This window comes from Panthera onca, chromosome C1 (genome assembly GCF_046562875.1).
Source record: "Panthera onca isolate mPanOnc1 chromosome C1, mPanOnc1 haplotype 2, whole genome shotgun sequence".
NCBI lineage: Eukaryota > Metazoa > Chordata > Mammalia > Carnivora > Felidae > Panthera > Panthera onca.
The window spans coordinates 86335391-86350187 of record NC_138346.1 but is presented as its reverse complement, the minus strand read 5'-3'; the positions used below and the strand labels follow the sequence as shown (position 1 = coordinate 86350187).

The 14797-nt window shown below is 36.4% G+C and overlaps 1 protein-coding gene across 5 annotated transcripts in view; it reads right to left on the bottom strand.

Annotated features, from left to right (window-relative positions):
- The window catches only part of ZEB2 (zinc finger E-box binding homeobox 2), a 134984-nt gene that overhangs the window by 30884 nt on the left and 89303 nt on the right, over positions 1–14797 (bottom strand). For all 5 annotated transcript variants that reach the window (XM_078451309.2, XM_078451308.2, XM_060626191.3 and 2 more), the window contains one exon: positions 10365–10436. In XM_078451309.2, the coding sequence (XP_078307435.1) occupies positions 10365–10436 (72 nt within the window). The remainder of the gene's footprint in view (positions 1–10364; positions 10437–14797) is intronic.

Below are 14797 nucleotides of genomic sequence, written 5' to 3'. Positions count from 1 at the left end.
TCAGTATGAGAGAAAGAGAGAATGAGTGAGAGAGAAACCCATCTTTTAAGTTCTTCATTATGCCTAACTGATGTGACATGATTTGAAGAGGTCCTAGATGCTGACAACATTGCCGGCATTATAAATAGTTCTAAATGACAACATTATAACACCATAAAATTAGTATGGGGGAAAGCCATGGTGAATGCTGACTTCAATATAAATAAAAGATGAAATTTTAAACTTTTTCCCTTCATGTTCCTGCACTTCGGAATCCTATACACTTGTTTCATTCCCTAACCCCCACCCCACCCCACTGGGCAATCCACATCCAAGTGTATTGGGGTAAAGAGAAAACATCATAAAAATTCCTCAAATTCTCTAATCAAGATGCTTACTTACAATTTCCATTTAATACTTAAGGATTTTGTTTTCCTACTTTAGATAGTCCTTATGTTTAATCGTGTTTCTAAAGGCACTCAGTATGGAATAACTTGATAGTAAATAAAGAATGTCTCAAGTTTGACTTAGGACTAGAGAAAAAAAAAAGACCAATCCTTTATTCATGGTTCATTTTGCTTTTCCATTCCACATATTACTTGTTTATCCCCCCACATGCTTAATGATACCCCCCTACGTGCGTTTCACTTCTTCAGATTACATGAAACTGTGTCGTCCTGTCATAGTAATACCCCATCCCTCACAGACCTTTCCAGCACAGCCGCTCCTGCTGTCCTCTGTCAAAGCTCACAGAGCAAAGAGGATGGGTCAACACACTCCTCAATTCACATGGCCATTTCTAACCAATGTTCCTATGTTATTAATTTTCTGTCCATTTGTTGGTTTTGCTCATTTATTCATTAATTCAACAAACAACCTGTCAACCATCAAGGTTGTATGAACACTGTGCCCATTTAGAGGGAATTTGGAGCAGAGCAAACTTAACCTCTACCCTCAAAAAACCTCCAGTTTGTAACTGCAGTTTTCTGAAGCTCTAAATCCATTTTTGCCATCATGGTTTAGGACGCTACTTGCATAGCTTAAGTAAGATGATACTTGTCCCCTGGTTGTATTTACCCCAGGCTGCCATTACTATCATTCTGGGAAACTTCATGGCTCAACAAATAGTCCAGGGAGATCCTGGCTTCGCAGGGCTTTGAGGCTCTTTAACAACAGGGATGGTCACACTTTGGTGTGGAGCTCATCCCGGGACGATTCTATCCCTACAAACCAGAAGATTTCAACCTTCTGCCCTTCCCCATCGTTCAGTTCCTCACTCCCTGGATGAAGGTCCTTCCTTGTGATGACCAGTATTCCTGTCCATTTCACCCAGTCTTCTTTTACTTGCCTCAGTTCACCTTGGAGCTTGAAATCATTTCCATCCCTGTCCCTTATTTTTGTGTCACTCTTGCCTTGCCAAGCGAAAATCCAGCCCCATTCTTGCCTAAGAGTATCAAAAATGTCTAAAGAAACATAAATAATCATACAGACTTGTTTCAGTCCATGTTATCCAAATGGGATATTCTTTTATGATGGGAATTGAACCTCCATACACTGTCCACTGCAATTACTCTAAATTTCCATTCTTCAAGATTCCAACCCACTCCCTTTCCTTACTGTCAATTGATCATCTCTTTTCCTACTTACCTCAAACAGTGCATGCAACCCATATGACGTGAATTCTCTGAACTACCCTTAAATTCGACCAGAATCTCTATAATCATTCTCCATTTTTCTTTTGAACCTACTGCTAAAAAAGATGTGCCTCTGCCCACAGCCAAGGCTACTCTCTAATGCTACTTCCTCATAACTACTGATAACTTACTCCATCCTTTACCCAGTCTCCTTTTACATTTTCAACTTTCTCCATGCTTCTCTTCTGCACAGAACCATGTTTAACAAGCCTTTCTCCTGACGAAAATGTTCTCTGAATTTTGTGGTCTTCTAAGGCTCTCTATCTTCATGTCTCCAATATTTGACCCTACACTGTCAAAAACCCTCTGCAATATTTAACACCTTTCACTCGAACCTACATAGCTTGTTGATTTCAAATAAAACATCTTAATCCACATATTGTTATAATATTAATAACAATAATAATGACGGCTAGCAATGACTGAACATTTATTATGTCTAACATTGTGCTAAGCACTTTACACACATTTCTTATTCATCTACCATTGTTTTTTTCACCCAGTTGAAGGTAAGTCCTTAATGACAGTGACTATTCATTGTATTTTTCATGATGTCTAACAAAATGTCTTAAACTTCGTAGGGTCACCCTAAGTGACTATTGATCTGAATAGCTAATGAGGCTATTAATTATTTATTTATAAATTTTGCTTTCATGTCATTTTGATTTTTTAAAAAGATTTTATTTCTAAGTAATCTCTACACCCAACGTGGGGCTCCAACTTACAACCCCAAGATCAAGAGCTGCATGTTGTACTGACTGAGCCAGCCAGGCACCCCAGGATTTGGCATTTCTTAAGAACACAAACTATGTCTTCTATTTACTTACAGTTTCTTTCTCAAACCTCAGTTCAAATTCTGCACACAACAAATACCCTGACGGAAAAGAATAAATGTAGGTATCTTAGTGGTTAACAAGTGACAAACATTTTATTACTTGTTTATTTGTTTGTCATTCAGGACAGGAAGAAGAACAACATAATTCCTGATGCTAGTCAGTGATCAAGAAAAGTCTTTGACGGATTTCATCGTTATACACAAACATTGTACATCCTCTTCTACATTTAAGAAAGGATGCTAGATAAAGATGAAATGAGATAGAAGACTAAGCAATTCCTTCTTAAGCTTCATATTTTGACCTCAAATGCATTGTTGGAGCAGTGAAAAGACATCTTTCCTACAGCTTGTCTGCTTGGTTTTCTAAGCCGTCAAAGGAATTTAATGGGCAGAGGCTCTCAAAATTGACTGGTTAGTCCCTCCATTACAAATCTGTTAAATATTGCAATTTAGTTTTCTAGAGAAGAAGTTAGTGAGGAGCCAGTGTTATTGGGAGGTTCAGCATCCATTTATTTCTTAGGGAATAAAAATGGTTTAAAGCTTATCTGGAGATACAAACCAACTGGCAAAATAAGCAAATCAGGGTAAGCATCTAGTATATATTAGGCAGTGCACTAGGTACTTCAAAAATAATATACCATTTAGTTCCTACAGTGAGACTTTGTACATAGGGAATCATTGTTTCCACTTTACTGATGTAGAAATGAATTCTTTCCACTCAAGTTCATGTAAGTAGTAATCGGTAAAGACAAAATTCCAATGTTTATCTGACTGTAAACTAATCTGGAGCATCCCAGACCAACATTTACCTTTCATGGGTAAAAGCATTCCTTTATTATCCTTAAAAGATTGGAAGCATGTTTAATGACTACAGTTAGAGTCAACACAGTTAGTTCTTGGACAGTAATTTTATTGTGTTATGTAAGATTAAGAATGGAGACCTAAATTGGCCTTACCCAGTTTCTAGATGGAAGGTGGTAAGGTGCTTTTCTTTTCCCAGCAAAGGAAGAAAAGGCACAGGTGGTTATTAATAGCCCTTTATAACTAGAGTACTAGATTGTCTGAATAAATGTAACTTACACACATTCAAAGAGGAAAACATCAGGGGCCTATTGGGTCTTGCTATGCACGTGGAACTGCGTTAATACTAATGATCACCAAGCACCTAAGATACATCCTTGTTACTACTAGCACGTAGGCTTTATAATGCTCCTAAGTTTTTCCGTTTCTCTAATCTTCTTTGAAAATAGTGGGTTTTTCCCCCACATACTCTTGAAAATTCTACACAATAATTTTATTCTGAATTTGAATCTCCTTAAAATATGGAAGATGTAAGGTTCTTTACAAAAGGGCATTCTTCGTCTTATGTGTTAAAGCCTACAATTTTCTTTCATTTTTGAAACATTAAAACCAACGTAGAAATATTAAATGCAATATAGAAAGTTGTTAATATAAGTCAGGGTTTCCGGTGCTTCATGTTGTTATAAATCAACTTTGCTGTGCTGCTAATCTAACTTGGTTGTAAAAAAAAAATAGTGACACCGTACATTGTTCTTCTTTGCCTTTAACAAGTTGATTTCAGGACTTGAATCCTGGTGTCACTATCTGAAGATACTGGGCTTAATCCCCTCCACAAGGAATGTTTTCCCATATTGTGACTTCCTTTCTCAGAGTCCATTTCTTCTCCACCAAATATTCATTCATTCGTTTGTTCGTTCATTCATTCATTCACTCATTTATTATGCCAGTCATAATGTGTACCATGTGTTCACTGATGTACTGGGCACTTTGAGGCAAACAGGGAATAGTCCTTTTCTTAAAGCAAATATTTTGGGGGCCTTTACTAAGGCTAATATATACATTATTTATTTAGTTACCTCAACAATCCTATGAGGTAGATGGCGTGATAATATACCCCCATTTTACAGCTCAAGAATTCTCTTGTCTTCATAAAATTAACTAGGCTAAATAGGTGCAAACATTAGAAAGGGGAACAATTCAACATGCTAGAATTACTGGTGTCCACTTGAGGGCTGTGGAATTTCAGAGAAGGAAGAGATTGATGTGGTTTGGGGTGTTTAAGAATGACCACATTATGCAAATGGAATGTGAACTGGCCCTGAAGAACAGAAGGGTAGGTAGAGTTTGGAAAACTGGAGGAAAGGGAGTGAGAAATTAGGGTCTCAAGGAATAGCATGGGCAGAGATTCAGAGGTTGGTATAAATGTGATTCTCTGTTGATATTACCAAAAGATTTGGTCTGATGAGAATAGAACACTGTTGGTATGAAATGGATGGCACTTAATACTGGTCTGAAGAATGTGGGTTTTGTCCTTTGGGTACTAAGAAGCAATTAAGGATTCTAAGAAGGAAGTTTGACCAATGAGAAAAGGGTTATAGGATGAATGTGGACTGAGCAAATAGAGGAGGACATGAAGGATGGACACCAGTCAAATGTAACTGAATCTTTCTCATTTGGGAGATTGGAATAACGAGAGATGAAAATGTCTGGTTGGTTATTTCATGTCAGGTGTCAAAAATATGTCAACCTGGAAACCTGAAGGGGAAGTCCAAGCTTTGTTTGTCTCTCATTCACTCCCTCAATTTTTTTTAAAAACTCTTTGTGACCTAGACCATTCTAGGATCTATAGCAAGAAAGTGACCAAAACTCCATTACCATTTCTGTCCTCAAGTAGCTTTTAATCTAGTGGGAAGAAACATACCTGCAGGTGACTAAGTATGAGAGAAAAATTAATACATTCTAAAAGAAGACCCTCAAAGGAAGGAGTAGTTAATCTTGAGTAGGAGACTATAAGATGGCTTCCTGGTAGAGGTGGCTTTTAAGAACGCAGATGATGCTGTCAGACTAAAAAGAATGAATGGCTTTCTACGTTGATGGAAAATCATAAGCAAAGGCAAAAGAGTATAAATGGTAAGCAGTCCTTCAGAACTGAAGCATATACCAGGAAGTAGTAGTAAAGCAAGATGGTGTTGGATCAAGAGGATATCAGTTCGACTCAAATGCCAACTCAGTCTGAAAGCAATGGAGAGCCACGCAAGGTTGAGTACGAAGTGGAGCGGGAGATGAGTTACCATTATTCACTTGCCCTGAATTAGGAAAATTCACTTGCCCAGAATTAGGAAAACAGCTTATTACTAACTTTGTTAGTGTGAAGAAAGAATTAAAGAAACTAGGAATTGAAATGGAGCCTCGTTAACAAGGTGTCATAATAGTTCTAAGGAAAGACGAGGATTTAAATCAGGGAAGTGAAAAAAAACGATGGGGAGAAATAAAAGTGATATATGATATTTATGATAGTAACCAATGACTAATTAGATAAAGCATGTAAGAGTCAAAGATGATACCATATTTTCTATCAGGACAGCTCATCAGAGTGGTGAAAAAACATTCTGAAGTGAAAGGTTATGTCAGGTAATTTAGATTTTTTTCCGAATCTGCCATCAGTTAGCTATTTGGCACTTTTCACGGTTTCCTCAACTATCAAAATACAATTAAGAAACTGTTGTATAGTATAGCTTTCAATTTTAGAGTTCTGTGATTGAATTCAACTAAATTCCATTGCTTCTTGCAGCTTTAAACTCAGCAGAATATACGAGGACGAAGATACTTTTAGATTTTAAAGGACTATTCTATCCATCTATATGAACTTAATTAATTTCTGCTATTTAATAGATATGTAGAGCTGAGAAGGAAATTCAGAGGTGTTTTCCTTGCTTTTAGTTGGGAATGAAATTTGTGTGTTGAATATTCAAAGAAAAGTACTAGACACATTATCTTTGTCTTTCCTTCAGAGCTTATTCCCATTAATAACAACACTTTTTATCAGAAACTTTGCTTAACCTGTTTAGACTGTATCTATTCCAGGGGTGCCTGGGTGACTCAGTTGGTTGAGTGGCCGACTCTTGATTTTGACTTGGGTCATGATCTCATGGTTTGTGAGTTCCAGCCCTGTGTTGGGCTCTGTGCTGACAGTGCGGAGCCTGCTTGAGATTCTGTCTTCCTCTCCCTCTACCCCTCCCTTCCCCACCCCCCCAATAAATAAACATTAAAAAAATGATCTATTCCAATATCTGTTGATTCTGCTTTGATTAGAAAAGAAAAATGGTTATCTGCTATCAAATTAATTCCATATTTATTCATTAAAAATATATTTATTGAGAGCCTGTTAATTTTAAGGCATTCCAAATATAGAGGACAAACTGGTGGTTACCAGAGGGGAGGTGGGTGGGTTGGTGGTTGGGTAAAATAAATGAGGATTAAGAGTGAACTTATTTTGATGAGCATTGAATAATGTATAGAATTGCTGAATCACTATATTGTACACCTGAAACTAATATAACCTTGTACATTAAGAAATAGATACAATAAATTTTGAAAAATTAAAAAATAAAATTGAAAAGTAAAGTTTAAAAAAATTTTAAGGCTCTCTTATAGGTAATGTGGTAGCCTAAGAAACAATCCATGCTCTTGGAGTTTGCAATCTAATTTGGAAAAGACAGCACATTAATTAACAACATACTACAGAATTTATGGCAAGTTTAGGTGTTTTGTTCTATGAGCATTCACTGGAAGAAGATATCGTTATAGATTGGGATGGCTAGAGAAGGTCAGCCAATAGCTGGATCGTGTAGGACTTGGGTGGAGACAAAGAGATGGTCCATTAATAAGCAATTTCAACCAGAAGAGATGTCTTATTTCAATTCCCCATGTATTTAGCAATCAAAAAGATTCTGGGGAAAAGAAGCAGTAACTTACGGTTGTGAAGAAATACATATTTACTCTCTAAAAGGGCAGAGTTATAAACTGAAGGTCACCAGGAAATTCATAATTAGCAAGTCCAATGTATTTGTTCAGCATTCTTTCAAATGTAATTATTTGAATCTTTTGATTGAATTGACCATTCTCTACTTTTTGAATCTTTCTTTGCCTTCTGGCTGTTTAATTTTTCTCTATCTTAATCTTTTTTCTTTCAATGAATTTGATTTTTCTCCCTACCCACCAGCAACCCTGGCCTCATCTTTCTAGCTGTTTCAATAAATACACTCTCAATTGTTAGTTTCATAGTCCCATGATGGTAAATACTATTGGAATATATTTGCATCACTCTCAAATCTCTATCTCTAGCCCTGACTTCCTGTGTTTCAATTCCTCATTTCCAATGAGCATGCTCATATTCACATCCATATATAACTCTTCTATGAAGATACTTATGTCTAAAGACTAACTTAAGGTCTTCTCAAAATGGGATCCTCCTTCTTTTTATCTTTTAATCAAGTATTCCCATGTTCTAAACATGAAGATGTGTAATCTTGAGGCCATTTTGAATCCATCACCCAGAGATTCAACTGTTTGTTAAGAAACCATGCTGCTAATTTCACCACTGTCACCACCCTAGGTCAAGCTTTTTATCACTTCACACCTGAGTAACTACAATGACTTCCAGTTGGTCTCGTAAAGTCTGGTTTTCCCCCACAGAAATCATGGTAGTATAACATGACGCAAACTCTTGGGTCTGGTGCTTTACATTCTCCACCAGCTGGCTTCAACTTAAATGTCCAGCTTCACTTCCTATGAATCACTTCCTAGGACCCTCTGATTCAGGTGAATCCATTTACTCACTATCCTCTGAATAGATTTCACAGTGTCCTTCCTTGGCTCACATATTCTTCTGCTAGAAAGCCCTTCCTTACTTCTCTATGACCACTGAAAATATACTTAGTTCAAATTTTGCCTCTGTCATGGAGCTTTTTCTGAATACTTATCCCGTAAGATTCCCCCCACTTTTATGATTTGAAATAATTATAGTTCCTACCATTTGTTGCACATTTATCACATATTTTTCTTATTGTTCTGTTTTTTCCTTGTGTGTTAGCCTCATCTTCCAAATTAAATAATAACCATGTCTTAGACTTCCTGGCCCATCTTCGACCACACACACACCAATCGTGAATATATAGAAGATTCTCAGTGAATACTTTTTCATTTATTTAGTGACTGAAAACATATGAACTCTCAGGAAGAGTAAGTAAGCATCAGAAAAAGAGATGTTAAAGCCAGGTAAAAGAACATTCATAATTGATTTTTAACTCTATTGAACAGGAATCATTTTTATTAATCTCACTTTAGATTTCAAGTGTATAAAACAGCTAGTAAATAGTCACTTTGTGGGATAAATTTACATTTGTGTCACTCAAATGTCTATAAAGTTGATAAAAGTTAGTGTTTATTTACGCTGGAAGTTGAAATTTGACATTTATCTTTAAAAAATCATGAAGCCATTCTTGATCCCATGAGTTGGGGCATTATAGAAAGTATCTAATTTATGGTATCTCTTTATTATTATGTTTTTATATGAATTTGTTATGTCTTGTCTCTATTTTATATGATGATTTATATACCCTGCAACAGAGAACATTGAAACTAGAAATATTCTCAAGAAGCAGCTAGTGTGCTTCAGGTGGGGAATTCATTTCTCAGGTGGGAAAACGGGGTTCCGAAGAGGGTAACTGACTTGCTCAAGGTCACAATCTAGCTAGTTATTGCCAGAGTTATACCTAAACACTAAGATTACTCTTTCCTAATTCTATACCTTTTTCCTAATCCCATATTGCACAGTCTCATTTTTGTACCTTAAATTGACATGCTGAAATATAAGAAACATTACAGTTGTTCATTATTTCTCTTATTTTATACCGAAGAAAGTGAATTAGTGCCTTGTAAGTTATTAATAAGAACATTCTAACTAGAAGCACAGCATGAGCAGTTTATTATGATGTGTATCAACACAAGGGAGATATGACTATTGTCTGAATTATTTACATTTCAAAACTTCGCAAAACTGTAACTTTTTTTCCCATTGGTGAGTCGAGTGGAAATACTTATGTGATTTTTGTTTTGTTTTGTTTTGTTTTGTTTTGGAAGATAACCTTCGACTGGGCACAAGGTTCATATTTGTAATGGCAGTGTGAAGGATTGTTTATAACACCAAAAATAATTAGCCTTATCCAGGAAAAGAGAGATAAACGTAGTGAGTCAATGTACATTTGCACTGGTGACGTGAGAATGCAAGGCAAGACGCTGTTCAGTTTTGGGGGAGGAACATGGAATGTCACAACTGTCCTGAAGTCCCATACCACAGCAGGAGCAGAGTAAAAGAAAACGCTGCTTACTGCTTTCTTACTGTAATTTTTTTTAGCTTCACTAAAAAGAAGTGAAATTGTCAATTCTCTATAAAACTTCTGCCTGGAAAACATTATTTAGAGGAGGTGGAAGGTACCGAGAATTAACAGTGAGGAGAGAATAAAAAGGAAGTCAGATGATCAATTTTTGTGAGGAATGTACATGGAAATTTGGTTTGTCTTCCTGAAAAAAACATTTACAATCTAAATTACAGCATATCATTTGAATTCTCGATGACTGATATCAAGTGGTGGCCAGAAGAGGCATATTACATTCTAATTTTAAGATTATTTATGCAGCCTTTTAAAATAAAAATTACTACCAGAAATTTTCCCGACTCATGCTTTGAAAAAAATATGTTTATCCAGTTCAGTTTTCTCAACTTTCACAGGTGAATCAGGGGTTTAAGAATGAAAGATATATTTGCTGAATAAAATAAAATAAAATAAAATAAAATAAAATAAAATAAAATAACATAAAATAAGACAAAATAAAAAAGAGAACTCTGATTTGAAACAAAACAAGAGACTTGTAATGTCTGACTTAATTGTTAAGTCATGGAGATCCAAATGGAGGGGCCAGTGTTTCTTTTCCTGACTTACCAAATCCACATGACACAGGACAAATTTGATCTTGGCGAGGTGAACACAACTTACCTGTACCATTGTTAACTGCGGTCTGGATCGTGGCTTCCGGCCCCATAGTGTCATAGTCTTCCTTCATTTCTTCTGTGGGGGAAAATTATCTTTAGCATTTGAACACTGTAGAAAGGCTTACTATACTAAGCATGCCAACCACAGGAACAAGGAAGATTCTTTTAAAGGAAACAGAGAAAAGGCTTGTTGTAAACCTCTAAACAATAGCTTTGTTCAGGCAATTGAATGAATCCAATAGTGCTAGCTGCACAAGAACTTATTTACTTTAAGCATTACTGCAAGCTGTGAAAAACAGAGGTGCTTCTTTGGGGCAAACGAAGGGCTTTTCTTCTGGTGGCAGCTCTCGGGACAAACAGGGGGAAAGATATTATTTTTTCCATACGAGTCGAAAGCAACGAAGGATTTGTACTTAGGGAGAGGCATGCTAGTTGCTGGGCCTCTGGTAACTCAGGAGGACTCGTGGCCAGTCAGAATCTCATGCTTTCTCCCCTCTTGGAGGAGCTATGATGGGGGCCAATCTGTGCAGGCATATCTTTTTAAAACCTAATTCTACATATCAAAACTTGAAATTCCCGGTTTATAAAACAAACATCCCAGAGGTCTTGAAAACACCTGTTTCACTGTTTTATATAAACTCCTAAAACATACCTTCCTTAAGCTTTTCCCTACCGTTCCATAAATATCTTTCTTCCTTATCATTTAGGCGACCGTATAGAATTGCAGTCATCTTCTGAGGAAAAACGTACAGGGGCAGCAAGAGCTCAATGTGGTGATGAAGATGAAACTATGTTAACACGGAGCTTGAAGATGCATAGGTGATAAAAGGTTGTTTTCCACAATGGCAATATTTTGAATTAGGGAGAGTTTGCAAACTGGGAGAGCTCTAGAATGTTCTGCCTCCCAAATTATGGAGTATGTGAGAGGGCGGAGAAGGACAGCTGACAGTCAAAAATCCTCCAAGTCAGTAAATTAAACCCGGACTTTAAAAAATTGTATTTTGACAATAACAAGGCTAAGAGAACCAAACACGATCCAGGATAAATATCTCTCTGATCGTCATTTGACTTAAAACCAGAGAAACTTTATAAATAGGACTCTGCAAATTCCCAAATTTATCCTGACCATTCTTTGCTTATCACATTCTAGTCATAATTATCTGGTAGAAAAACAGGTTCTAGCAAATGTTACAGCAAAATTAAAATATATGTTTTACAAGTTGTATCCTGCAGCCTCTCTGTTTATGTTATCAGAACTAAAAAAAAATCATGGGCCTTTTAAGGTAAAACACACAGATGTATAAATAGATGCTTATTTAATGCTACTACCCATAACAGTCAGATGATTTGAATGGTATTTGTTTAAACTGTAGGAGCACTTTCATTTGTCTCTGGCCCTGGACTTCTCTCTCATTTAAGGAATATTTTCGCAGGGACGTTTTGCATAAAACATTTGGAAGTTCAATATACAGCCATATTGTATTGTCAATTGTAATAATTGATCGGTTGAAAGGCTCCCTCATCCGATATTTTTATCAGTCTCTGGAAGGAATTAAATTAAGGTATTTCTGAGAAGTTCAGTGCTGGCTATAAATATAGCTTTTGTGTGTTTCTTCCTCGCTCATCTCATGTGATTTCTGGTAGCCAAGAGTCAGAACAATCATAAGTTTTCCATCTGAGAGATCAAGTCACTGAGGGGAAAACAGTTAACAGCATTTCTTTTTTTTTTTTTTTTTTTTTTTTTTGCATAATAGTGGTAATGTTCAAGATTTCTGCTGCACTTCCTTCCTCATTGTCATTTTCTTATGAAAAAGTAAAGAGAAGTTACAGTAGGTGGTTGCTTCCCAAATTATTAAACGCCAGCTATACACATGTGTAGTTGGCATCTTGTGGGTATCACGTTCTGTGGTAATACTTTGGCTATAACCTTCTTTTACCAGAGATTATGCAACTGAGACGGTGTCACTCTTACCTAGAATGTACTTTGCCTCAACTTACTGAGAATCAACCTTGCCTTTTTGGAATATCAGGCTCAATTTATTATGATGAGACACTAATCCTTTTCAGGTATGTTTCTGAAATACCATATATATGCCTACTTGATGAAGTTTCATGTGACTCCACATTCAGAAGGCCACAATAATAGGTCGGTTAAGAATCCCTCCTCTGAATTCATGGCAATCCGGGCTGTCCTTCTGCCTCACACCCGACCTTAAACATTTTCCAAGACAACTCTGACTCAGCATACTGTGTCTAAAACCACACAGCATATTTGTTTTTCAAACACTTGTAAAAGTTTGCATTTTCCAGTCACCCTTGGGATGAAGGTTTGTAAAAATAAAGAGCACTTTCTTCCTTAAGATGAAGAATCCTTGAATAAGCACAAAGAGGCCAAGATGCAGGTGATTTATTTAAGTCTGTGTCAATGATAATGATGTCATGGTTTCCAGCACACTGTGTCCACCCCATTGTGGGACGAAAGAATGTCAAGGACAATTCTAAACACAAAACTTGGATTGTGCTGGAACCGGAAAGGCACAGTAAGAACTCCATTGCACTCTTCAGTTCAAAACCTGCATCCTGCAGACAAACCACAGAAAGCCTGCGAGAAAGAGTAAAGGACAGGGGGCTTATCTCACAGTAAAGCTATGTGCTGAGGTACTATGGTAGACAGCCAGGCACCAGGAATAAAACACTACTAAATAAAACAGCACCAGAATTAGAATTATTGTCTATATTGTGTGTTTTGAACAATAAATAAGAAAAATATTTTATCAGAAGAAAAATGTGTTATCTAAGAGTCAGGATAAACAATGAGTAGCTTTTTAAGACCAATTTCTTTTCATGAGACATCAAGGCACCACATCAGAGCACTTTTGGAACAATAAAAAAAAGAACAATAAATCATCACTAATCATTAGAACTAGACAGGTAATAGCCGGGTAACTTTCTTGGTCCAAATAGCCAAATGAGATTAGGGATTTACATTTTATTTAATTATTGTGACTCCAGAATGCTAGTTTATTTACCATAAAGGTAAGAGCAAAGAACAGCCTGTTCATTTGTGTCACAGGCACCATTAACTACAGGTGATAACAGGGTCTGTAATGCATTCATATGGATTATTGTATATTAAAACATTTAGAATTATGATCCATGACCAGCACAAAAAGCTGCCATGATCCTGAACTACTACAGCTTGACATGACTGTTTTGGCTGTTTTTCAATTATTGATCTTAATTTTTTAAAATTAAACTTTTTTTTTTAAGAAGTTTGGAGCCGTACATTTGTTATATCGTTATTAATTATTCCTTTAAGGGTGGAAATTCTAGTAATTGGTCCTTACCCTTGATTTCTAGATATTAAAATTTAAAGCATCAGAACATTCATTCTTATAGCCCTGCATATCTAGTTCATTAACAAATATGAATAGCTAACACCAGCTCATTTAAATAGTATGTCTTACATGAGTTCTCGCCACACTCTGTTTCTGTCACACTGCTCCCAAGAATCATTGGCTCTTATTATACATGTAAATGGCTATCATAAAAATAAAAATTTCATTTAAGATTGTTAATGACTTCTGCAGCAGTCAGACTTCCTTTAATGATCATCCTCTGCCCCTAATTAAACGTATTTATCTTTCAAGCATCTTTGGCTGAGTTCTCCCTCATAGTTGAAAATCTAAAACCTTAAGTCTTAATGGATATAACGATAAACGTTTATGTGTAGGATTGCTGAGATTCGAGAAACCTTCACCGAAAGCAAAATTGGAAACAGAAAGAATACAAAACTTGGCACACTAATTTAGGAAAACGAAAAACAAATACACTACACTCAAACTGCCATCGGTCTTGGGTTTTTTTCTTTTTTTCCACATTTAATTTTCTTTAGTGGTGGAAATGCTTTTATTATCCTCCTTCCAGTATACCAAACAATTACCCTGCCTATGTTCGATGTTTTATAGTCTGCGACATCACAATAGCATATAGGTAGACTCTTGCATTTACTTCCCTTCCCACCCACTTCGCCTATTTATAAAAATGCTATTGTTATTTATATCGTGAGAGAAAAAACAAAGTGGGGTACATCATGACAGCTCCTCTTGAGTCTTGGGAAGACAGGTGAAGGAGACACTATGGTTTGAATTGGAGGAGTCCTTAAAAAAATTTTTTTTGCAGGCCACCTCACCGAGTAGAGATGAGCAGAGGGAGTTTGAGGGCATCCGATTAGTTCTCTTTGATTTTGTTAAACATTTCATACCTTAGTGATATTCCATACACATGAATTTTAGACCAAGACATTTCCATATGCAGAGTGAGTGGCCTGTGAAGCCTGGGTCTGAAGATAGTTTACCTTATTTTTATGACAGTTGGCCTTGGAGCGGTTTTACTTCCCTAGAGATTCCCACCAAACAGCAGGAATCATTATCAAGT